Source organism: Asterias rubens, chromosome 21 (assembly GCF_902459465.1).
Source record: "Asterias rubens chromosome 21, eAstRub1.3, whole genome shotgun sequence".
In the NCBI taxonomy this organism is placed as follows: domain Eukaryota; kingdom Metazoa; phylum Echinodermata; class Asteroidea; order Forcipulatida; family Asteriidae; genus Asterias; species Asterias rubens.
Genome location: NC_047082.1, coordinates 9,421,349 through 9,446,696, shown reverse-complemented (window position 1 = coordinate 9,446,696; position 25,348 = coordinate 9,421,349). Strand labels below are relative to the sequence as shown.

The window sequence follows — 25,348 nt, the reverse complement described above, 5'->3', positions numbered from 1 at the left end:
TGCAAAGATCCATGAGCTTAAGTATCTCTTATATGATTTGTTGATTTATTTCCAGAATGTTATAACATTCGAATATCTGTGTAACATTTTTACGAAACTATGGCCATCTGTTTTTGTTTTGCAGCTGGGGCTTTCCACAGTTCCACAACCTCGGTTTGCAAAAAATCAAGCTGTGACGTTGCAATATAAAGGTCTATGGTATCATTTTGAGAGAGCAGTTGTGAAGCCATGAGCCTCGTGCGAGAATAGTAATCTTGTTAGACAGTCTTTTGTCGTGACCGGAGGGGCGCGGCCGGTTGGAAGCTACTGGGTGTATTACGCTATCACGACACTAATGACTTGTCAACAAGTCTAGTCCTTTCTACGCTTCCTCTGGAAGAAGTTGCTGAGCTACAATTCATGACCTATACTCTTAGATTATTTGCATAAAAACTTGCGCTCTCAAGACTTTAGAATTTCAGATATTACTAGTTTAACCGGCTTATTATGGCTTATTATTGTGTGTCAGCCCAGCTTATAAGGCAATGAGTCAAACGCATGTTACGTTATATTTAAAGAACTATTATGTTTTGTAGAAACGTCATGAAATCGGAGGACAGGTAAAACGTTCGTCCATTGGAAAGATTGGCATAAAACTGTGCTTGTTTTGTTCTAGGGCGAAGTCGGGACATTTTTTACACCGCAATCAAACCATAGTTTGGAGCATTCGTGTTGCGCATTGCTCTATTGTTTTTTAGTTTGACACTCCTATTGTTTTTGAATATTCGCTTTAAAAAGTTAACTGTTGTTTATTGACATTGTCAAATTTATTGTTTATAACTGATGTGGACATGAAAATTATGAAAATATGAATAAATAATGTCGAAGGTGCTTCGCTAAACTCTAAACATGGTGTCCAGACGTCTGTAATAATGTCACCCTTACCAATGTTTAGTGCACCACACTAAATTATAACAGACTCGTGCATATAGCTCAATAATAATCTAAATCCAACAGCTAAATCAAAAAGGATTTGACGATCAAAATTGTGAGATTATTTTGTTTTGTTTAGACTCACTTGGTAAGATGCGCTGTAGCTCTCGATAATAGAAACAATTTTAAGCAAGGGATTCAAACTTCAATCTGTGAATCAATAAGATCTGAACATCTTACGGCTCATAGAAGTACAGTTCTCCTCGAGTCAGGATTGAAAAAGTTTCAAGACGTGATGCGTCGCAATGATCTGAACATCTTACGGCTCATAGAAGTAACAGTTCTCCTCGTACTTGATATCAGTGACGTCAGCATCCATGCGACTGGCATGGTTGAGCTGACAGCTCGTCTTGTTTCAGCTGGCTTCCAGAGATTGAAGGAGCGGCAGAGAGGCTCCGCCCAGCACGCCAGACCACACCCAATGGACTCATTGACCGGATAGCTCCTGATCTGATGGTTGAGCAGACACTGCTGTGGTACGTGTATGTAACGGGGGCTTGACTGTCGGCACCCGTACGAAAGAGCCGACATTTCACAAGCGACAAAATAACTAAAATGACACTTCCTGTCTCCCCATTTGCCTTCAAATTTGTCTGCCATTCTGACGCAGTCGTCGTTGCGCCCATTGGATGGCTCGGTGCCGCCCCAATTCCTGAAATACGATGTTCCCTCATAACCCGAGCATATGAAAGACTCGTCATCATATCTGTAGCAATTGATCCACAGCTGCAGATCATCTGAACTGTCGGCGCCTAATTCTCTCATCCTTGTACTCATTTCTTCCCATAAAAAGATCTGTTCTTCCAACGAGTTTGGGAAAATAAGATTCACACTGTGCCGGTCACAAGCCTTCTTAGCATCAGTCCAATTAATCTTCTTAGGCAGTAAGATGTAGCAGGAGTCTTGCCAAGTCAACCAGTCGGGAGGACAGCCTGCTTGCAGAGCCCGTAAGATGCTAACCATCAGAATCATCTTCTCGCAAAAGTCAAATGCTGCCATCTTTAATGTTGTTTGAAATCGTACTTTCTCGTTGACAGTGAAATCCCACGCTCTTGAGTATGGTATTACGAGTTTGAAATGTTTTGGTTAAATGAAGTCTTGTTTCTATAAGGATCAGAAAGGTTTGCCTGATGTATGATTAGAGCTCACCATTAAAGTCGTCTGTCCAGTCCAGCAGTTAAACAAATTGTGGCTGAATAGACATTGGTAGTAAACACAGAGCCTTTGCTTGGTGATGAAAATATAGAGTTAAGTTTTGTTTCACGCTACTTCCGTTCATTGATTGCCTCGACCCCGCTTATTTAATTATTTTCCAATTAAGACCGCGGCCTCATTCCGAATGTTGAGGTCTAGAAACAAACAACTCGGGTCGTTCATGGTAATATTTTTTTTCTTCAGATTTATTGTTCATTTGACGGCACTGTGTTTAGTGATATGTATTATTATATCCATGTTTTTAAATCATTTTGCTCAACTATTTGGTAATTTCTCGTACCACACCGGTCTGGCAGGAAATGTTGTCCCCCAGAGATTCGATTCCCATCACTGTATACAAACTTCTTCTGATAGCGCCCTCTTTTGAACCATCCTACTTTAGTGCATGTTTATATTATTTCCAATAATGGGGCGGGGGGGGGGGGGCAGAATCCCCGGCGCACAGATTTCAGCGGACACCGGTTCTCTATCGATTGAGCTATCTGGCCCTGTGTCAGTGGTCTCCCTATTTTGTCAATAAATTTTTAAGTGGTGCCAGTCAGAAGCCAAACAACCGTTAAATGCCGTGTAGCCAGGATCACACCCACGTTAACGATACAACCTGGGAAGCCGCAGCAAAGGGATCATCTTAAAGGGAAATGATACGACTTATTAATTATAAATACTATTTTTTTACAATTATTTTATAATAGGCTTTGAATTGTGAAAATATAAACTTTTACTAGCTTTGTGCCTACCCGAAGGAAAAATAGCTATAATGGTTCTAACATATTTCTCGAGGACACTATTGTCGAGAGTGGGACTCGAACCCACACTCTGGTGTTCAGAAACACCAGAGCTTGAGCCCAGTGCGCTAGCTAGTTAGGGTCTGCCAACGACACCGCCAAAGAGTGGATTATTATTTGCTAACGACGAGCACACGCGTAACGAAGAAAGACGTGAACACCAATACCAGCACCGACAGCAGTAAAACGGGTTAACATCGGTTAGTCATAATAATTAAAATGCGGGTAGTTATGTGTTTCTAATTTGTTATTTATTAAAAACATTAAATAAATATATTTATTTTTCATGGTAAGTAAATCTATTCTCGGGGACAGAACTTGTACAAGTTCGAAGCGAAGGCCCTTCATCATTGTATTCACAAAATGATATACAGTTATTATATAAGTTTTCACTTAGCACACACTGTTGTTAAGTAGGATTTGAAACTTTGCATGGTGGAAATACGATATGGAAAGGTTTGCAGTATTCACCATGTAATAATTATTTATAATGAGTTGGGGGTGGTTCTGAAAAGAACCGTTGGTTTAACTCGACGTTTCGATTAGTATGCTCTGATCGTCTTCTGGAGAAAGCTATTATTAACATTTTGCCAAAGCCATGTTCACACGACATCAAACTGACAGGGGACACTTGCTCAGTTTTAGCATGGTTGTTAAAATGTAGCAACGATTGACAAGAACTCACAAGGGACCTTGGACAGTACACAAATTGTTGTCCTTCCGCACAAGGAACATTTCGTACAATTTTACAGCACGCACTATACTTAGCAAGGGACCCTTGCTAAATTGATCTCATGTAAAGGGGGGGGGAGCTTAAAGTTAAATTGAAAATCACATTTTAATGTCGACATTTACTTTGCACATACATGTTCCATGACGTACCGTTGTCCTTATCGTATGGTGTGATAATTATAGTCTATCACTACAAACAATATTATAAGCCTTCGTGAATTCCATCAAATATAATGTTTTTATACGCCCTTTTCCGACGGACTTTGTTCCCGAGTAATGTATCATGGCAAAATAGTCAGTAAACATAGCTGCTAGGGGACAACTATGGCGATATAATATCCGGGTTACGTAATTATTAGAAAAAGCAACATTGATACGAAAAGGACATCGTGAGTACTTCTTGTTCGGTGAGTTATAATATTATTTTTATTCAGAATGATTGTGATAATGATTTCCTTTTTCAAAAAGGGCAACGTATACATATAAGTGCTCCTTATTGCTTTATTTTCAAACATTATAAACAAATTGTCACAGTCGATGGTCCTAAAACGTAAAGGGTCTAGGTATTATTTTTGAATGACACAAAACACAGTGTTCACAGATTTACGTTAAGCTTACACGGTTTGAAGATAATGATGGTAGAAAGCTTCCCTGAAAATACCACTGACTGAGGTGCTGTAGTTTTTGGAGAAACGTATTTCCGTTACATTGTTTTACTCATTTCTTAAAAAACTCAGCACCTCAGCTATTATTTATAGTTATATTTGAAAGGAAGCCTTCTACAACCACTATCTTCAATGCCACAGAGTGCCAAGTCTGGTTCTTAAAGGGAAGGTACAAGTTTGGTAACTACTCATAACAAATTAACTTAAAAACTGACTTGGTAACGAGCATTGGAGAGCTGTTGATAGTATGAAACATTGTGGGAAACGACTCCCTCTGAAGTAACGTAGTTTTTGAGAAAGAGGTAATTTCTTACTAAAATAATAAAAGACTTCTAAAAGACTTCTAGCTAGAAGTCTTTTATTCTTATCTTAAAGCAAACAAATTCGTCCAACAAGGTTTTTTTTCTTTCATCATTTTCTCTCATTTTCGATGACCAATTGAGCCCAAGTTTTCACAGGCTTGTTATTTTATCGTTATGATGGGATACACCAAGTGAGAAGACTGGTCTTTGAGAATTACCAATAGTGTACCTTCCCTTTAACGGGATTAAATTTTCAAATCATTATTTGTCATTTATTTTAAAGGCACTGGACACTATTGGTATTTACTCAAAATAATTGTTAGCATAAAACATACTTGGTAACGAGCAATGGAAAGCTATTGATTAGTAAAAAACATTGTGAGAAACGGCTCCCTCTGATTTCTCACTATTTCAAGCATCTGAAAGCACACAACTTGTGTGTTTTCTTCTTCAATTATTCTCTCGCAACTTCGACGACCGATTGAGTTCAAATTTTCAGAGGTTTGTTATTTTATGCATAACTTGAGATACAATTTCAAATAGTGCCCGTGATTTGAATGCAATTATCGGTTTTTGGAACTGTTCGATTGTTTGAAGGTGGTTGTATTCATTTAACAAGGTTGTGTCTTTGAGTTATTGCCAAAAATCAGGGTTCCGGCAAGATCAACATTTCATAATAGAAAAACACATTGGGAGAAACGTTACTGCGGTAACGCTTTCCATTCTCAAATTTTTCGTTGGGCATACAGTTGGTATAATTTTACCTTATCTTTTTTTTATACGTGGAATTACTGTTAATAATACTATTTTTTTTGCATAATGGTATTCCAATAAGTGGAATTAAACAGGCAAATATTAAAACTAATTGAAGACACAATAATATAGATATACGTTATTATTTTTATATGATGCGTTTGCCCTCAAGCTTGAGAACAAAATTATGTCTGATTGATGTATTATCTTTACTGACACAGTGACAGGCTACGCAAATTATGTCTCAGTCCGCTCCGGATGCCGCTGCGGGTGCCGCTCCGGGAACCGCTCCGGGTATCGCTCCGGATGCTGCTTCAGGTACCGCTCCGGTTGTCACTCAGGGTACCGCTCCGGGTATCGCTCCGGATGCTGCCTCAGGTACCGCTCCGGTTGTCACTCAGGGTACCGCTTCGGGAACCGCTCCGGGTATCGCTCCGGATGCTGCTTCAGGTACCGCTCCGGTTGTCACTCAGGGTACCGCTCTGGGTACCGCTCCGGGTACCGCTCCGGCCATCGCTCCGGGTACCGCTCCGGCCACCGCTCCGGGTACCGCTCCGGCCACCGCTCCGGGTACCCATCTGGGTGTTGTTTTGGGTGCCGCTCCGGTTACCACTCCGGTTGCCACTCCGGGTGTTCCTGAACCAATCCCAGCTCCGTATCCCGATGGTGCACCACCGAAATACACGGAAGCCTTTGCCGACCCCGCATACCCACCACAACCTTTACTAGGCCAGTTACAGACCGGACCTCCCCAAGGCCAGCCCATGCCAGGCCAAGTTCCTGTCGGTGGACCTTATCAGCCCATGCCAGGCCCAGTGCCCGTCGATGGCCCCCAGCCGATGACGACAGTGAATTACACAACAGGTACACAACAAATGACATACGTCAGAAGTACGCGTAAGTAATATTTTCGTTGTCTTTTATTTATCAAAGAATCATTATTATTTACAAATAATCAAACCAGATAAAATATATAGACCTTTCTACTGTTGATAAACAAACCGCGCCGGCTTGCTTGGACGGCAAAAAAAATATTATAGCAAAACAATTAGCTTGTGTTAACATAATGATGTGAACAAATTCTACATCTCTGCAAACTTCCCATAAAAAAAACTATATTCCATTTAGTTTTCAAACAAATTCAACACTATAATAATTTGAATATGTTTACAAAACGTACCTAACTTTCGTGCTAAGCAATAATTTAAATGGATTTTAACAAATATAGATTATAACGTACCACTTTGCTGTTAGACTTATTGACAAGTCGTTAAATGTTTGTTGTGATGCATGTTCTCACGAGATTATACTGTTCTCTCGCGATACCGCTGGCTCTTGAATACTATGGGACCGTAATCACGTCAGCGGTAGTCTCGCGCGCATTGCGATATCGCGAGGGTATAGCTGTGAGAGAGCCGCTTACACTTCATCACCGCGACAAACAATGAACGACTTGTCAATAAGCCTATACCAAGCACTATGATAGCCTTGTTTCGAGCCGTTATTAAATAAATAATTCTCACTTATCATACAGCTTTTAGTGAATATCCAATGCAAATGGTCTGTCCTCAATGCCAGCAGAGTGTAATGACTCGAACAGCGTATATTAATGGATTGTTACTATGGCTAGTCGTCGGAAGTATTTGCCTTTTTGGGTAAGTTAAAGAAGTACCAAAGACTTCAACGAGGAAAGGTTGATGGAATTTGATTTAGTGTGATGATGAAACTTACAATTTAAACGCCGTTTGTGGTGTTTTTAAAGTTCCTTCTGAGGTTGTAAGGACAGTCGTTGTGTGTTATGAGATCCGAGATGATAAACAGTTGGTTCTCTGCTGTGCCACGAGGGTTTTCCAGACAATCCGGTTTTCCTCCCTCGGGAAAAAATCAAACCACTTTCGATCTTGGCTGTGCTCCGTGGTCATATTGGGTTTGATGTGGCTGGCAGCTGAATGCGCCCTTGCATGCCTGCTTCTCGAACACGTTGTAGCCGCGTCCTTCGCAATTCAGCTCTTAGCTGCGAGTAAGGACGATTAGCCCCCCAAATTATTATTATTATTATTATTATTATTACAAATTTACGAAGAGGCAACAAGTCTAAGAAGACGGACCTGTCATGTAACGGTTGTTCAAAAGGGTTTTGACACCTTTTGTATCACTGTGAATGAAGATGTATGCAGTAGAATACATGTAGAAGTTTCAGCTTCATCGGTCGTCAAGTTTTTCTGTTTTTTTTAAGTGAAAATAACAGAACAATGTTTTCAGGAGTGACGTTAAATACGTTTTACAAGCTTACATGGTTTTCGTCTCCCTAGCCCTATAGACGAACCTTTTTTTTCACGGTAAATTGGTTCATTTATTTCTAAAAAAATACAGCACCTCAGCAAGTAATATTTTAAGGGAAGCTTTCTACAACCATTATCTTCACACCGTAAATGTTTAATGTAAATCTGTGGATTTTTTTTTTTTTTTTTTCGTACACATATTCTAACTTCCCACATCCACAGTAGTCAGCTGCCAGGACACCCCTCCCAACAGGAAAATGTAATTTAAAATACTTGTTGAAATCTGTGTTTACTGTTTTCAATTTCACAGTGGTTTCCTTGGATGCTGTTTGATTCCTTTCTGCATTTCTGGTTGTAAGGACGTCGCCCATTCCTGCCCGCAGTGCAATGCATACCTTGGTACCTTTAAACGGATGTGATCTGAATCCTACATATTATAAACCACTGAAGTAGATTCGAATCTACGGCTTGGGCTTTGGATTCGGATTCACACTCATGTCGTCTGAAGCCCTGAGCGCGTACGAAAGGCACGCGCAATATTGTCAAAACAATCGCGGGGCCAAGCTAGCCTGAGCCGAATCTGAAGCCGAAGTCGTGGATTCAAAGAGGCCCTATATAATTATGTGAAAACTCGTTGTGTACTCGGTTTTGTTTTCTCACTGTCATGAAACATTGCTATCGTACCATTGTCTATTTTTGTTTCTAGTTTTTGAAACTTCTGATAACAAATATTTTTAGAGCTACATAATATACTATGAACTTAGTTTCCCACTACCGGTATAACTTTTTCCAATTATAACTTCTGAAGTAATCGATAACGTAAAGATTTTGATTCAAACGGTAGGCTTAACTTTACTGTCTACGTACTGTGCTCCCGACTTACAAAGGATCTGATGTACATGACGTCACCACGCCGCCATCTTGAGAGGTCAAGCGATTATGGACCAATGGAAAACGCACAGTAAATGTACACGCAGCGCAGAGAATGGGCCAATGAGCAACACACCTTTGGTATCTACCCGAGGGCGCCCTTCTCAAATGTCGTCATGTGCATCAGGTCCATTTTTAAAACTCTGACCAACCATGTCTCATCTGAAAGTCATTGTCGGTGTCCTGATTGACTTAGATCGGAAACGCTGGTCCATGCATCGTTTGATCGTCTGTCGCCTCTTATCGTCACCAGCATCCCTATTCATGAATAATTATGAGCAAACATGAATAATAAAGATCAGAATACGAATATTATTGAGCAAACGGGAGTACTTATGGTCAGCCCATGAATGACAATGTGCAACATTAATAATATTGATTAGAATATGATTATTGAGGAACACCATATTACCGGAACACTAATGGTCAGCCCATGAGTAATAATGAACAAACATTAATAATAGAATCACAATATAAATACCAAGGAGCAAACGGGATAAGGCCTTCTGTTGCTTAGCGAGCTCATTAATGGGCAAAAAATGAGTAATATTAAATCAGAATATGAATATTAATGAGCAAACGTGAATAATAATGATCGGCTCATGAATAGTGATCAGAACGTCCTGAATAATAATCACAACGCAGGTATGATACTGTAGATGGTAGTAGTCAAAATAATATATTAAGCGAGACCGTTGACACTCGTTAAAGACAGTGGACACTATTGGTAATTGTCAAAGACCATTCTTCTCATTTAATGTATCTAAACATATGCATAATATATTACCCGTGACATTTTGAGCTCAATTGGTCGTCGAAGTTGCGAGATATGAATGAAATAAAAAAAAAAACCCTTGTCACACGAAGTTGTGTGCTTTCAGATAGTTGATTTCGAGACCTCAAATTCTAAACTTGGGGTCTCGTAATCAAATTCGTGGACGATTACTTTTTTTTACTTGAAAAACTACGTCACTTCAGAGGGAGCCGTTTCTCACAATGTTTTATACTACCAACCTCTTCCCGTATCGTTGCCAAGTAAGGTTTTATGTTTATAATTATTTTGAGTAATTACCAATAATGTCCACTGCCTTTAAGCAAGCCGCGATGGGCGGTTAGGGGGTTATATTGTATCATTTCATTTACTACAGATAATGTTTATCAGAAAGATTTACCTCCATATTTCCAGTATTGTTTGATTCTGTTTCCGCACCTCTTCTGTGATTGGATAGAGGTAAAGGAAGACCAAGCCAATCACGATGCAGCAACCTGGTATGCAAGTAATCAACAGTCGTAGAGTGAATCTGACCTCATCCGTGACCTGACAAACCCCAGGCTTGAACTCGACGACTCTTGGATAATAAACACAATAATAATTATGTTTTATTGTCACTTGTAAAAAAACAAATATTTGTACAGTGAAATTCGTTTTGGATTGCGTGTCTAAAAATATGTTATATAAAAATTACACTAACAAATTACCATTTATACAAAAATACATCGAAATGTCACAACATGTTTCAGGTGACATAATAAAGATAATTGTTTTACTGTCATGGCTTTTCCACAACATATTTGTAAAGTTAGGACTTGTTTTAAATGCACTGGACACCTTTGGTAGCATAATTGTCAAAGACCAGTCTTCTTACTTGGTGTAACCCAACATAAGCACAACATAACAAACATGTTGGTCGTCGAAGTTGCAAGTGAGTAATGGACGAAAAACACCCTTGTCACACGAAGTCGTGTGCTTTCAGATGCTTGAAATTCAAAATTTGGTGAGAAATTTCTTTCATCTCAATAAGACTGCGCTACTTCGAAGGCAGCCGGTTCCCACAAAGTTTTACAATTTAGAGCTACCCATTGTCCGTTACGTTTTTATGGTAAATTATTTTGAGTAATTACCAATAGTGTCCAGGTCTTTAAACAATCTATTTTGTGAAGGAAACAAAGTTTGAATACATAATTTCCTCCGTGGCACATTCCTTGATGTTGATAAAAACACTCACCCTAATACAAAAGTTGTGATGCCAATGCAAAGGCCCGAAACGAGTTTGACAATCATGATGTAAAAGGTGTAGAAGATGGTCTCGTATCCGCATTTTTTCTTCAGTAAAAAGTCATCAATGACATCAGGTACCATACTCCTGGTTTGAAAAAGAAGACGACAAAGAGTGATCATGCATTTTCCATTGCATAATGAATCACCGGAAACAAAATTATACACTCAATATATTTTGCAAAAGTAAAAGTAAATTTTGCAAAAATAAAACGAAACTTTTGATATTAATGAAAGTGTGAAATTTAAAACTTGGAACTTGTCATTATTTATTTACATTAGGCCTAGGCGTACAGCTAACATACAATTGTAACGAACATATCAATGTCATGGAAACTTTACGACATTGATGAAAGCAGGGTTGACAAGAACTCAAACATAAACGAAAAACCATGAATTAAAATGCAATTTGATAGGATACCGTATTTATAGCTATCGCAATGTGATCAACAAAAATGACAGACAATCAAATAAACACATTAATTATTATTGCTTTGGCTCTTATAAAAATAATGAAAACACTAGGTAGACTTAGATAACTTACCACGGCACCAACTGCACGACTGCTATAACACTCCCCATGAGCAGAGCAAGAATGTATTGCACCCAGACGTTGCCGTACGGTATTAGACCCCACGAAACTATCAACGGTACGGCAGGCTAAAATAATAAAAAATAAATAAAAAGGATTTGCCTTAACATCTGACGTAGCACTTCGAGGCTCGTGAATAACTACAGAGAGTGGTCTCTTGCCTTGGACAATCCCCGTCCATCTTCACCTTTCACCTACATTCATACAGACAACCGCAAGTGCAGCTGCCGAACCTCGGACCAGTCAAAACACAGATGCAGAATGCTTACGTCACTAAACGTTTATCCAATGAAATCATTGTATCCAATGTAATCACTGGTTCTGAAAGGAAGTACCTGTTCCAGATAAAGACCAGGGGACCAATCTGCAAAATAATAAACTCTTCAATATACTCTAGGTGGCAGCAGACTCGCGGTTTGTTTCCTATCGCGAGATTTCAAACTCCCACAATGTCTGAAACATTACCTGACCGTAGTCAGATACTTATCTGCTTTATTTGTTTTTAAGCTAGCAATAAGAGGATATTTTGTGCAATATAAAGCCAAGGCGACATATTTTAGAATAATATACTTTTTTTATTTTTTTTATTTTTTATGTTAAACACATAAACCAAAAAAAAATGAGCAAGTTAAAAGATACACAATAAAACAATGTTTGTGGTTTTTTGTTTGCATTTGTTTATAATTTTATTTAAAAACAAATTGTATTTTAAAGCGAACCGTATTAACTTACCAGCATACCAAGAAACAACGTAATTTTCTTTCCGAATCTCTTAACACACTTTCGCCACACTGGCATCATTAAAAAAGCCGAAATCTGTCAATAATAAAGTATAAAGTATAAACAAGATATGTTGTTGTTGTTTAAATAATGAAAATAAACTTGAAAATAGCGGTGTGTCAATAGGATTGTACATTATGTTTAACAAAGTTTTGTTAGTTTTGAAGAAGATTTGTTTTTGACTTTTCAACTGAAACGTTGGTGCCTCAAAACATTCTTAAAATCGCAACCAAACTATAATGAGCTATTCCCTTGATTTTACAAAACGCACTTTACTAAAACATAAACTAAAACATTACTAAAACAAAACAATTGAACGAAATGGACTAGAATAGTCGCAGAATTAATCTAGATAATCACGCCGTCGATTTCACCAAACTCTTTCTTACTAAGAATTAATCTTAGGACCAAGGACGAGTGTAGCGATTCGTGAAATCGGTTCAGGTGAAGTCCTTTACAATAGTGAAGGTTGAAGATAAAGAATAAGAAGAACAAGAGAAAAGAGCTTCTACAGACTTACCAAAATAACGATGATTGCCGGTTGGTAACTTCTCATTCCAAGGGTATGTAGAGAATAAAGGGCGAAATTACCCTGCATGGCCTAATCAAATTAAAAAGGAAACAGTGTACTAAGTATAGTGGACAATTGGAATAGTATTGAATCAAGCGGACCTTCAAGCATTGTGACAGGCACATTATCATAGTTAGTTTGCTTTTGGAGGTTCTCGAATCACCTCACTTCAACATGCTAACAATAACTAGCCGTCGACTTCACCGATTTCACAAAACTCGTCCAAACTTAGGAGTAGGCCCTAATCTTAGAACTTATGACGAGTCCCAGCATTGTACTACAATATGTAAAATATTAGAGGAACACATTGCCTTGGATCGGTCGAGTTGGACTTTGAAAAGCGTTCCAAACCCTTTGTTATGAAATGCACAAGTTTAGAAATATATTTTAAAAGTAGAATATAATGATCCACACAAGTATCACTCGAAATTGTCCGGTTTTCCTTTTGCGTCGTGAACTAACACGGTCGGCCATTATTTTTGACTAAAAAAAAATGGCCGATCGTGTTTCTGTCACAAAGACTGGCTTCCCAATAAAGTAAACACACAATTTGAAGGAACGAGACCTACCTGAATTGCCAAGACAAATGGGATCAAGAAAGCGATATGTCTCAGCCATGGTCCGAAGGTGATGACCTTAACAACTGCTCGCCAAAACGGCTCTTTGTACTTGTTCTGACGCTTCGGTGCTGCAAATAAAAGCAACAGAATGACCGAAAATACCAAATTTTACCTAAAATACTCCCACTAAATAATGCAAAGATCCAAATGCTACCCAAGTCCACGTAATAGATATAGCAACATGATATAAATGTATACACAAATACTATATTGTACCAAAATGTAAAAAAAAAAGAAAAAAAGAAAAAAAAAAGAAAAAAAAAACCTAACCAAAAAGAACCCCCCTAAAAAAAAAGGTAAATGAAAAAAGAAAGAAAGAAAAAATCCAACACTTATTACATAATATATATACATACAAATAAAGTTAAATCTTTCCTCATCAAAACAACCAGCCGTCGATTTCACCAAACTCTTCCCAACTTAAGATTAATCTTAGGACTTCCAAACCCGCACTGTGGCATTCAGACCTTAAGATTAATCCGAAGTTAGGACGAGTTACTCGTCCTAACTCGAGACAGGATTAATCCTCTAGCGTTTCGTGAAATCGCCTGCAGGCGCTTTGTTTTGTATACTTACATGTAACCTCTTTAGTTCCAATAATGACGCAGAGAGCACATATGAGAAACAGACAGCATAAAACACCAGCCCCAACCAGATATCCTCGACTCTATAAAAACCGAGATGAATCTTCATGTTAACATTAACATACAGATTTGTGGATAGTCGTATCTTAACAAAATATCAAAATTATTGCCCAATAGTGTCCTGGTGTATTTAAGGACAAAGCAATTGTGGTAAAGTGTCTTGCTCATGAACAAGTGTCACGACCGGGACTCAAACTCACATTCCACTAACCAGAAACACCATAACTTGAGCCACCGTATGTCACGAGAAAAGATATATATGTTTAGGAAAAAAAACTATAAATAATACAAACTTGCGGGTACAACCAAGAGTAAACTCTCTCTTGTGTGAGTGTTGGCTCTGAAAAGAGCCGGTGTGGTTTCCAAAGCCATTACTCCCAAAACATAGCTTTAGGCTTAAACATGGTTGTATACGCAAGCTTACTATTCATTCATAGTTTCCTCCTCTTAATCCACACGGAGCAAAAGCTTCACGCAATAATTACATATATTGTCAGGAACTTAAACACGTTAAAGCCAGTGGACACTATTGGTAATTGTCAAAGACTAGTTTTCACAGTTGGTGTATCTCAACATATGCATAATAACAAACCTGTGAAAAATTGATCTCAATCGGTCGTCGAAGTTGCGAGATATATATGAAAGTAAAAACACCCTTGTCACACGAAGTTGTGTGCTTTCTGATGCTTGATTTAGATACCTCAATTTCTAAACTTGAGGTCTCGAAATAAAATTCGTGGAAAATTACATCTTTCTCGAAAACTACGTCACTTCAGAGGGAGCTGTTTCTCACAATGTTTTACACTATCAACCTCTCCCCATTCTCGTAATCAAGAAAGATTGTATGATGATAACTATTTTGAGTAATTACCACCAATAGTGTCCACTGCCTTTAAAAGCGCCCTCTCGTGAATGGTTTACCTTTATCACAGCCTGTTCGGGCGGTAGAGTTGAAGTGTCGTTTATATCACGGCATAAGATTGGTCCACGACCCAGTTTTAATTGATAGAGTGTTAGTGAGAGACCCATAACTAACTGACCGAGAAGATTCCCTAGGACCTCTGAACCCATTCCTGAAGAGAATAACAAACAGTAACTATGACAGTTTTAAAAATCGGTTTTGATCAGCAGAAGTTCATACCAAATAAACACAACATAATATGAATTGAGGCATTGCATATTGAGGTATCAACATACATTTGGTTTGCGGAAACAGCATGATTAAATACCATGTTTGAGGTAATGGGGATAGTTCAAGTTCAAGTTCAAGTTTATTTATTTGGCCACAGTATCAAGATCAGTAAATGAGGTACATACATTTTGCAAATCTACAAAAATAGAAAGCACATTATTCGAGCTAATTAGTGAAGGGGAACCCATTGAGGTGCAGAGCTTTTTAAGCCATTGGACACTTTCGGTACAGAAAAAAAAAAAAGTTCACAGATTTACAAATAATTTACAGGGCTTACAGAAGGTAATGGTGAAAGACTTCTCTTAAAATAGTATTACTTGAAATGCTTTACTTTTTGAGAAAACATTAAAACAATATCAATTCTCGATAGCGAGAATTACGGATTTATTTTAAGCACATGTAATGACACGGCGAAACAAGGGTGGGTTACCCGTTATTTTCTCCCGACTCCGATGACCGATTGAGCCTAAATTGGACTTGGACAATACTGTTTACCGCAATTGTCCAATGGCTTTAAGCATGACACACACAGCCCAATCCAGGAAGTGTTGGCATGCAATACAAATAAAAACAACGTGCCCACAACCATATCTCAAAATGTCACGTAATGAATCGGTCATCAAATCAATCAAACAATCAACGATTCAGTCAATCGATCATTCAATCATCCTATTACTTATTTAACCAATAATCAATACTCACGATAGGCTGTTGCTCGGTCTCTTTCGGTTTGATTATCTGTCAGGCACAGGGTAAGTGTAGCAAAAGGCATCTGATAAAACTGTCCGTGAGGAAAAACAAACAGGTAAACAAAAACAAGTCATAGTGGATTAAAGACGAGTTTGCGGTAACACCATGTAATAATAATCTCTAAATGAGTTGGGGTGGTTCTGAAAAGAACTGTTGGATTAACTCGACGTTTCGATCAGTATGCTCTGATCGTCTTCTGAAGACGATCAGAGCATACTGATCGAAACGTCGAGTTAATCCAACGGTTCTTTTCAGAACCACCCCAACTCATTTAGAGATTATTATTACATGGTGTTACCGCAAACTCTTCTACATCTTATTTCCACCATGCAAAGTTTCAAATCCTACTCATAGTGGATTACTTTAGTTCTCTTGTATTTCAATAAAACTTGTGTTTACAGGGACACGTTGCCTTGGATCGGGCAAGTTGGCTTATGAAAAGCGTTTGTAACCGTTTATTATGAAGTGCGTAGATGGAAAGATGTTTTAAAAGTAAAATAAAATGATCAAAACTATGCCTCAAAATTGCATGGTTTTCCTGTTATTTTACGTATTCTCACGGTCGGCCATTTCGTGGAGTAAAAAGTTTGACTCCATAAATTGGCGTGCCGTGTTAAGTTCACGCAAAACCACGCATTTTCGGGGTTCTTATAGCTTTTAAATTTAAAGGCAGTGGACACTATTGGTATTTACTCAAAATAATTATTAGCATAACACCTTTCTTGAATGCTTGTAATGGGGAGAGGTTGAGAGTATAAAATATTGAGATAAACAGCTCCCTCTGAAGTGATGTAGTTTTCGAGAAAGAAGTAATTTTCCACCAATTCGATTTCGAGACCTCAGATTTAGAATTTGAGGTCTCGAAATCAAGCATCTGAAAGCACACATCTTCGTGTGACAAGGGTGTTTTTTCTTTCATTGTTATCTCGCAACTTTGACGACTGATTGAGTTCAAATTTTCACAGGTTTGTTATTTTATGCATATGTTGAGATACACCAAGTGAGAAGACTGGTCCTTGACAATTACCAAACGTGTACAGTGGCTTTAAGAAGCTTTATGTAATTGAAACGTCACCTACCGTAAGGAAAGTCTGAAACAGACAGTAACAGACGAGATACCAAGCAAACTTATAAATTGACTTGGTTGTATCTGGTGTGTAGAAGAAACATATATAGCTAGCGATGGCTGGAAGGGTAGCAAAAACCATCCTGTAAAACCATATATTAATAAAGCAATATTTTAACAACGAATGTCATAGTTATGTTTAGTTTTTTTTAAAGGTTATGATTATTAAGGTCATGATAAATAGAATTCTACACATTCCCAAAAGTCACTATATAGTGAACTGTAGGGACTCTTGGTGGCAGCAGACTTATCAGAAAAACAACAACATTGTTCTCACTATAATGTGCACATGCTGAGAACTACGTAACAATGGAAATACACAAGGTGAGTCTGCTGCCAGACGTACTGTGGGAAAGAGGTTGATATAATTGTCTATTTTGTTTACTTCAACATACCATGGTTTGAGTTTGCCGAACCTGTGTGTACTCTTGGTTCTGAAGACGAGGAACCCAATAATTGGGTCTGTGATGGCGTCCCATACCCGACCAATCAAGACAATTGCACTGGTGTAAAACGGAGGAACCTTGGACAAAAGATAAACAAAATTGTATTGTTTTAAAAACTCACTTTGGAAAACATTCCGTATCCTACCACCACTTTGTCACCTATTGTTACAAAAAAGGAATATCTCATTTGAGTAAATTATATACTTTTTTATTTCAAAACTAATGAGAAAGTGGTGGCATGATACATAAACTTATCCATAAATTGTAGACAATTATTTCAAAGGAACCCAAAATGAACAGATGTAGTTAAGAAATTTATTCCAATAATTGGTAACAAGAAATGTATTCATAGTTTAAGCATTACATACCTACATGTACAAACATGGACTCTTGAAACATTATTATGACAAGGAGATGAAACTATTGACAGTAAAAACAAGCTAAAAGATGACACCAGTCAGAAAATTTTGAAGTAAAATAAATATGTCAATAGTATAAAATGTCATATCTCAGGCTCTGTTTACACTCTATGGCATCCCATTTTTATGGCAAAACAGCTGATCACAATACAAGCTTTTCTCAATTGATGTCATTTTTTCGAGATTGTTTTGCCAGTAACCTTTTTTAGACATGGTGGACTTAGCAGCTATAGGAGTCGGTGTTTGATTTAGAGTGTACATCTATACGGCCACATTAACCCACATCCAATGGTGCTATAGTGATGTGGCCACCATCTCAAAATGAAATGGCCTATGCAAGGACCGCGTAATGATCAGGGCCCAATGTCATAGAGCTGCTAAGCACAGAAATTTGTCTAGCATGAAATGTCTACCTGTGGTTAAAAACAGGATGTGTATACCAACCAAATTTCCATGTGATTTTCAGGGTAAGCAAACAACAGCTTAATACCAGTTACAAGCAATATGCAACAACTGGAATATTGGTTGGTAAACCTGTGTTTACCATAAGGAAGAAATTACATGCTAAGCACATTTTTGTGCTAATAGCAGCTCTATGAAATTGAGCCCTAAGCCCAAACCTCACCTTAGCAGTTTCCAGTAGAAATACATTGATGTAGAACCCAAGCACGGTGTTCGTCAGCTGGTACGGTATACCACCGAGACCGTAGCAGATTCTGGCCCGTTTGGACAGCTTCAAACCCGGGCTAGGTCTGTTCTTAATCCGTGGCCGAACTAGGGGAGTACACTATCAAGTAGAAAACGAATACGAGTCTTTGTGTCAGAGTTACATTTAAATCTGCAGCTCAGACACCAAACTTCTTCATACTCCACGTACCCGCCACTCACGGGGAGCCCGATCATTATCACACTCTTTGCTGCCCATTACATGGAACGAACTCCCCACAAATCTCTGACAAGTCAGCTTCAAAACCCATTCGAAAACTTTGTGCTTAAATCTTTGTAACTCAATGTAGGCCCTCATGCTTCTGCATCTCTCCAGGAGTGTCTTTTAGACAGACATGGTGCCTTATAAATGACCACTATTGTTAATATTTGGTGCTCGACGTGGTACCCTCGCAGCTCTATTGTGTCTTTATTGTGAGCTTGTTATCTTAGACATGTTTGGTAGCGATAGGCTTTCCCCAGGTGTTGTCTATTTCTTGTGAAACATTATGGGGCGCCCCACAATGTTAACTTTCTAATGGTTTTCATTAAACAAACCTCACCACAATGTGTTTTTTTTTCGCAAAGGAATTCTTATAAGGTTTTAGGTTGGGGACAAGGACTTGAGGAAAATAGTGTGTTCAACCATGGAGGAAACTAATTGTTCCTCCATGGTTAAACATATGGGGTACTCTCTGCAACCATATCGGGCATAAACATTCATTGGCACACATACAATCGCTTTTGTAGTCATTTGTCTTTGTTTTGATAAGAGAACACCACATTGATTCTAAAGTTACCTTGGTTCATCTTGTTGACGTTTGTTTAACAACGAGCTTTCATGGTCAATTTGAATAGTATATACAGCAGAGAGTTGTTGTTAAAGAAACTTACCTCGTCGCTTTGTTCATCCTCCATTTTGTTTATTTATTCTCTTCAACGGACTGTGTCGCCATTGTCGTTGATGTTATACCAACGGGGCATAACATGACATCATTGGTTAATGTGTATAATACCAGTCAGTAACTAATTCATTAATCTGTCAACTATAAAATGACCTTTGAGCACTAACTGATACTGATGCCATTTGTTCAGCGTTGTATGGTCAAAGGGCACTTGCATGCATTAAATAATAAAATAAAATAAAAACATCTTTGAGGCTCAGGGTGGGCTTCTATAAATAGGCGTGTGGACTCTGATTGATCTATAAGTGCACCTAAATTAATGATTTGTTTGCACCTATAATTGCACCTATGACTATAATTAGTTTGTGATTTCTGTTGACCAATGGTGCCTTTAATCAGCTGCGTGATGCGCTTGTGTTATATTTTTTAAACATAACACAAAATAAACAAGAACACGCCTTTTAAGTTTGAAGTGATTCGTTTGAATGGATTTTATTAAACGCCATCAAATCCATTTCTAAAATTCAGTGTAAAATAAACATTTGTGTAATAATTATATACAAGAGTTATAATTGAGAATGCATACAAAATAAAAACTGAAAGCTGAGCCTGGTCAGTCCGCAAATCGTTGCCAAAAACATCTTGATGCTAGTGTTACAGTGTTATTGCGTATCATAGAACTTGAATAGTCACATTGCCTTTAAACTGAGTGCTCTTGGCTATACAAAGTGTTTGTTTTGAGACCAATATGGCAGCGGGAAGATGTTATAAAGGTATAACATAAATATTTAGCAACTATCCTTCGAAATTGCGTGATTTTCCTTTAACTTTGCGAACTAACACTATCCGGCTTTTTGTGGAGTTATAGATGTGTGGTTTCACAAAAATGGCATGGCGACTTCGGCTACAGCTACGGCTATGGCGTGCGCGTCTGCTATTCTTCAACACTGACAGACGCGCTGATCTAGCCGTAGCTGTAGCCAAAGTCGGACACGGCCTTAGTTCAAGAAGTGAATGAAAACCACATCATTTTAAAGGATTGATTGTGTCAATAATTACATTCTACTTCTAGCAAATATTGTCAACTTCTAACAGAATTTTGGTTGTTGAGCCCAAAGCGCAAAAACCTGAAAGTGTCCCTTAAAGCTGATTTTATGTCAATGTTGGTTAAACGTTGGTAACACATTGAAACACTTTCACTGTATAAGAGTAGGTGCATTTTTTTTACAATGTTGTTTAGGGTAGCAATATCAGCTAAAGCTGGCAAAGAGGGCGGGCTTGCTCTAGACTTGTCAGAGTGGTCGCCCTGTTAATGAGAGAGCTTACAACCTCCGATAAGAAGCTTTTTTGTCCATGAAAAACACATCGGCGAATACAGGGTGCTATACTAGTCTGCACATTGGGTCGTGCAGCATTTATAGAGAAAATGGCGTCAAGGAACCACGTGACCGAGGGCAACTGGGCCCAATTTCATGAGCTGCTAAGCACAACAATTTGCTGAGCATGGCATTTTTTCCCTTAATAACAACAGAATTACCAACCCAATTTCCATATAATATTGCATATCGCTTGTTACTGGTATTCAGCTGTTGTTAGCTTCCTGAAAATCACGTGCAAATTATTGGTTGTTAATCCTGTTTTTATCAAGGCAAACATTTCATGCTAAGCAAATCGTTGTGCTGCAGCTCTATGAAATTGGTCCCTGGTCCTCTGAGACGTGTGCCATTTTCTGCTAGGGTCATTATGCAGTTCTTATTATAGAGGGAGATCGTGAGAATACGCGATTCTCTTTCATTCTCAAAGGTGCTTCCAAAGTGTTCAAATACTTGGGAGAATCGTTCAGTCTATAGACTGAGCCAATCCGCTCGACCCCGCCGACCTTACACAGTGCATTGACGGTATTCTCCAGGGGTAGCACACGACGATGTGCCCTTGTCAAACAAAAAATACATAGATATGACACTCCAATAGGCAGACACGTACGGTGAGTCGATGTTTTTTTTTTTTGCAAGTTCTATTTATTTTTTTATTTTTTTTATTTTTCGGGGTGGCGCGTTTTCGTTTTTGAGCGTGGAGCTTGTTTTCATGTTTTTTTTTGCTGCTCGGGTTAATGTAACGATGCATGGCAATACTGGTGAAATCTTTACACAATAGTTATCATATATTGAAACATCACAATGTTCGGTTACTACTCATTAGCTATAAATACTGTCATGTTTATTCACAAGTATGCTTTATTAATGAAGGAAACACAAAGTGACATAAAACAGCAACAATAAGCTTTTCAGTTCAATGGCCTATCAAATTAACCAACGGAATAGTTTATAATGATTGTAGAAGTTAACGTTTAACGTAAACCAAATTAACTCTAATCAAGGTGCGGCTTTCTTGCCCACGAAATCTCCACTCCACCCTCGCTCAATATAATCATTCTCGTAAGCCTGTATGTATAATTCAACCATTGCAAACCATTGCTCAACCTTCCAAATCAGCCCCTTTAGACGCCAAACCGTATTTTGATTAAATTTTACTTATTTGATCAACTTATGCCCCGTAGTCGACTTACTATTGGATTTTTTTAGTATCGACAATCTATAATTGAATTACAATTATAATACTAAGAAGATGTTTGCCCGACGTACCCATTGATAAACAGTACCCCATGTTTTGTGGAATAATATCCATATTTATGCCAGGAAAGTCCTCAATATACTTACGATCTGACAGTACCTTAAAGGTACGGTCGCATTTTTTTTTCTTTGTCAACGTAATACTGATTTAAAGGCAAACGAATAAGGAAAGCTTAAATAAAATAAAATAAAAAAATACAAGTGACAAAGGACTCAACCCCCATAAATCTGATAAAATATTCATACATGAATCAGTTATCAGATTCCATTTTTTTGTGATGAACAAATTATTTCCCAAACCATACTTCGAAGGAAGTTCCTTCTTTCAAAATACTTTATACTTTTAACAGCAGCAGTGCTTCTCATCACCAAGTGAAGTTTGTTATGGTCATTAATTTCTGGAGCATTTACCAATCTACGACAATAACTTTAAGATCCGAGTTAGACATGACAGCTTCAGCCTGGCTACGGCTAAAAACAAACAGCCACAGTCGTAGGTATACTCGGAAACAGTTTTATAACAAATTGTATGTATAATTATAATATTACAAACGGCCTCGTAAATACATAAGTAATGTTAATCTTGGATAAGATGTGTTTTAGTTCAACTACAAATCTACCATTGGTTTGTACACACAAACAGTCTATGAGAACACAGTCCTATTGTTTACACAGGACGGCACCAGCATAAGCCTGATCTTCTGACGTCATCACACTTTGATGATAATTACAGGGGACCAGTCTAACCCAGTGGTAGCATTGACCTTTTTAACATAAACTCAATCCGTGTATTTAGTGACACTGTTTTTCTGATGACAGCTAAACAGTTTTGCTGTGTTATAGTTACTGTTCTGTATCAAGAAAACCCTCTTTAAATACGTGTTGATGGTCCTGTAACTCGGATACAGATGTTCATACTCAACATGCCAGTGGAAATGTGTGTAGGAAGAAACGAAACGTGATTGCCTGGTTTGGGAAGTACCCCATTGTGCTATACGCTTGAAACTAAAACATTCTTCTTCTTCTAAAACAGTTGACGATACCAATTTTGTTATTATTTTATAAAATATCATTTCAGATTAATCTAAACTCTGAGTACTTGAACATTAAAACGGTATAATGGGTTAACGTCACGCTAGGGTAAAATATTCCTTGCTCATTCATACATCAACATACCCCACACATCCACACAAGTTTGCTAAACCGCAAATTGAAGACTCCCCAATGGTGGACTTTAGGGACGCTTGGTGGCAGCAGACAAATATATTGTTATCGGTAATGTACGCACGCTCAGAACTACGTCAACAATGGTAAATTACCTGGGGTCGATTTCACAAAGAGTTAGGACCAGTCCTAACTTATGACTAGTCCTAGGAGATATACAAATTGCATGGATAGTCCTAAGTTAGGACGAGTAACTGGTCCTAACTCGAGATAAGACTAGTCCTAACTCTTTGTGAAATCCACCCCTGGTAAGTCTGGTGCCATCCAGCGCTCAAGAATGTCCCATTGTTGTGATTGTTTTACTTCTTTCTGGTGATTCTCAATTGGTTATGTACATAAAAGTAAAGCAATGACGTCATCGCTATAATATGCCAAACCACCTCGGCCAAATTTCATAGAGCTGCTTCAGCAAAAAAAATTCCTAAGCTACTCTCTGCTTAGCAGAAATAAGCAGGACACCAGTTACCTTTGTACATGTGACATGGTAGTTTGATTGGTAACCTTTTTTTTGTGGTATTAAGCATAATGTTGTTGTGTGCTTTTTTTTTGTGCGTAAGCGGCTCTATGAAATGTGGCTCTGATCGTTTTTTGGGGCAACCATCCTCTCTCACACATATACAAACACTTGCCACAAATCAATTCACATGTTTGGGAAATCATTGGACCCTTATGCAAAGGCTGATTGATTCGAACACGGCCTTATTCTCAATTGGGTTGTACCGCACATCGAATGGCATTTCAACGCATCTGTTCATCCACTCGCAACTCCATCCACTAACTACTGCATTCACTCACATTACCCACAAACATGTTCATCCACACCATCCCTTCATATAAATTGCACACTCCTTGGATTCAGGGCCTCTTGGCATATTATAGCTGCTCAATATTTCATGCAGATTTTGTGCATGTATTCGTGAATCAACAATTTTTGTGGTACTGTTTGATCGAAATATGCACCACTAACTTTTTAGCAGGGGTGCGTTTTTGGCGGTCGTATCCACAACTGTTTCGGTTGAGTTGGCCATTGGTTAATCACTGGTCAATGGCCGAAACAGGTTTTGGTTAATAAAGCTTCCATTACGCACTCCTGATTACGAAAAAGAAGAACAGAAAACAAACCGGAAGCAAGGTGGCTTCTGTTTCCATGTTGTGCACATTCTAACAAAACAGTGACTAAACTTCTCGCATTCTACACTCCGGGATGTTAGTTTTCTGCTCTTGCATCCATGTTTCACTTCCACTCGCTAATGTATCTATAACACGCATCACGGATTCAGAAATCAAGTAAGCACTTACTAACATTTTTAGCCTTAAAAGCACTGGACACTAATGGTACTCAAAATTACTTGGTAATGAGCAAAGGTGAGCTGTTGGTAGGAGACAACGATGTGAGAGCGCCCTCTGGAGTAATGCAGTTTTGAGAATGAGTTACATTCAATTTCTCACTGAATTGAATCTAAAAAGACTATTTTCTTTCTTTATTTTCTTGCATCTTTGATGACCAATCAGTAAAAATGTTCACAGATTTGTCATTGTATGCATTATGTTGAGTTGAGATACACCAATTGAGAAAACTGTTTTTTTTGACATTTACCAATGGTGTCCATTGCCTTAATAAATAGACCTTGGAACTTTAAGTTATACAAGGTTAACTATAGAGCGTGCAATGTGCGGTGTTTTATACTCAACTATGGTGATTGATAATGTTATAGAAACAAATATTTAAGAAGTATGTTAAAGTGACAAACATTTATAGTGGTACAGCATCAGGAAACGATTTGTTTTGCTTTAGTTACATGGATTCCTTAAGGAAAGTGAATATAATTTAATAATGAACTTAACCTTGTCACAAACAAGCAAATAAATTAATAAATGAAATAATGTAAAAATAAATGTAAAATCGATTGTACAATATTATGTGTAAAAAAACAAAAACAAAAAACACGCAAAACAATGAAACAAAACAGCTAATTATGTATTATAACAAAATAATAATAATACTGAATAATAACACTAAACAAATAAATAAAGACAGATCGAAAACCAAAT

The 25,348-nt window shown here is 38.0% G+C and overlaps 3 protein-coding genes across 3 annotated transcripts; 2 read left to right on the top strand and 1 right to left on the bottom strand.

Moving 5' to 3' along the window:
* Positions 1-5,663: 5,663 nt before the first annotated feature.
* LOC117304813 (skin secretory protein xP2-like) lies at positions 5,664-6,329 on the top strand. The gene has a single exon (XM_033789426.1). The coding sequence runs from the start codon at positions 5,664-5,666 to the stop codon at positions 6,327-6,329; it is 666 nt and encodes a 221-aa protein (XP_033645317.1).
* A 69-nt stretch (positions 6,330-6,398) lies between these two features.
* On the top strand, positions 6,399-8,132 carry LOC117304288 (lipopolysaccharide-induced tumor necrosis factor-alpha factor homolog). The gene is made up of 2 exons (XM_033788665.1): positions 6,399-7,079; positions 8,017-8,132. The coding sequence occupies exons 1-2, from the start codon at positions 6,976-6,978 to the stop codon at positions 8,123-8,125; spliced, it is 213 nt and encodes a 70-aa protein (XP_033644556.1). The 5' UTR covers positions 6,399-6,975; the 3' UTR covers positions 8,126-8,132.
* A 645-nt stretch (positions 8,133-8,777) lies between these two features.
* On the bottom strand, positions 8,778-19,455 carry LOC117304287 (sodium-dependent lysophosphatidylcholine symporter 1-like). Its single transcript, XM_033788664.1, has 14 exons — positions 19,432-19,455; positions 18,458-18,619; positions 17,363-17,490; positions 16,921-17,050; positions 15,794-15,872; positions 14,821-14,972; positions 13,832-13,922; positions 13,205-13,323; positions 12,585-12,665; positions 12,017-12,100; positions 11,237-11,352; positions 10,643-10,780; positions 9,809-9,985; positions 8,778-8,894 (listed from the first exon to the last, which is right to left on the bottom strand). Exons 1-14 carry the CDS (start codon positions 19,453-19,455, stop codon positions 8,795-8,797), a joined length of 1,581 nt encoding a protein of 526 aa, XP_033644555.1. The 3' UTR covers positions 8,778-8,794.
* Between the last annotated feature and the right edge of the window lie 5,893 nt (positions 19,456-25,348).

Coding starts and splice junctions, on each gene's coding strand:
- LOC117304813 (XM_033789426.1), top strand. CDS start 5,664: ATGTCTCAGTCCGCTCCGGATGCCGCTGCGGGTGCCGCTCCGGGAACC.
- LOC117304288 (XM_033788665.1), top strand. CDS start 6,976: ATGCAAATGGTCTGTCCTCAATGCCAGCAGAGTGTAATGACTCGAACA. Junction 7,080..8,016: donor GGAAGTATTTGCCTTTTTGG/GTAAGTTAAAGA, acceptor TCAATTTCACAG/TGGTTTCCTTGGATGCTGTT.
- LOC117304287 (XM_033788664.1), bottom strand. CDS start 19,455: ATGGAGGATGAACAAAGCGACGAG. Junction 11,353..12,016: donor CGTTGTTTCTTGGTATGCTG/GTAAGTTAATAC, acceptor TTATTATTTTAG/CCTGCCGTACCGTTGATAGT. Junction 10,781..11,236: donor GTCGTGCAGTTGGTGCCGTG/GTAAGTTATCTA, acceptor TTTTCAAACCAG/GAGTATGGTACCTGATGTCA.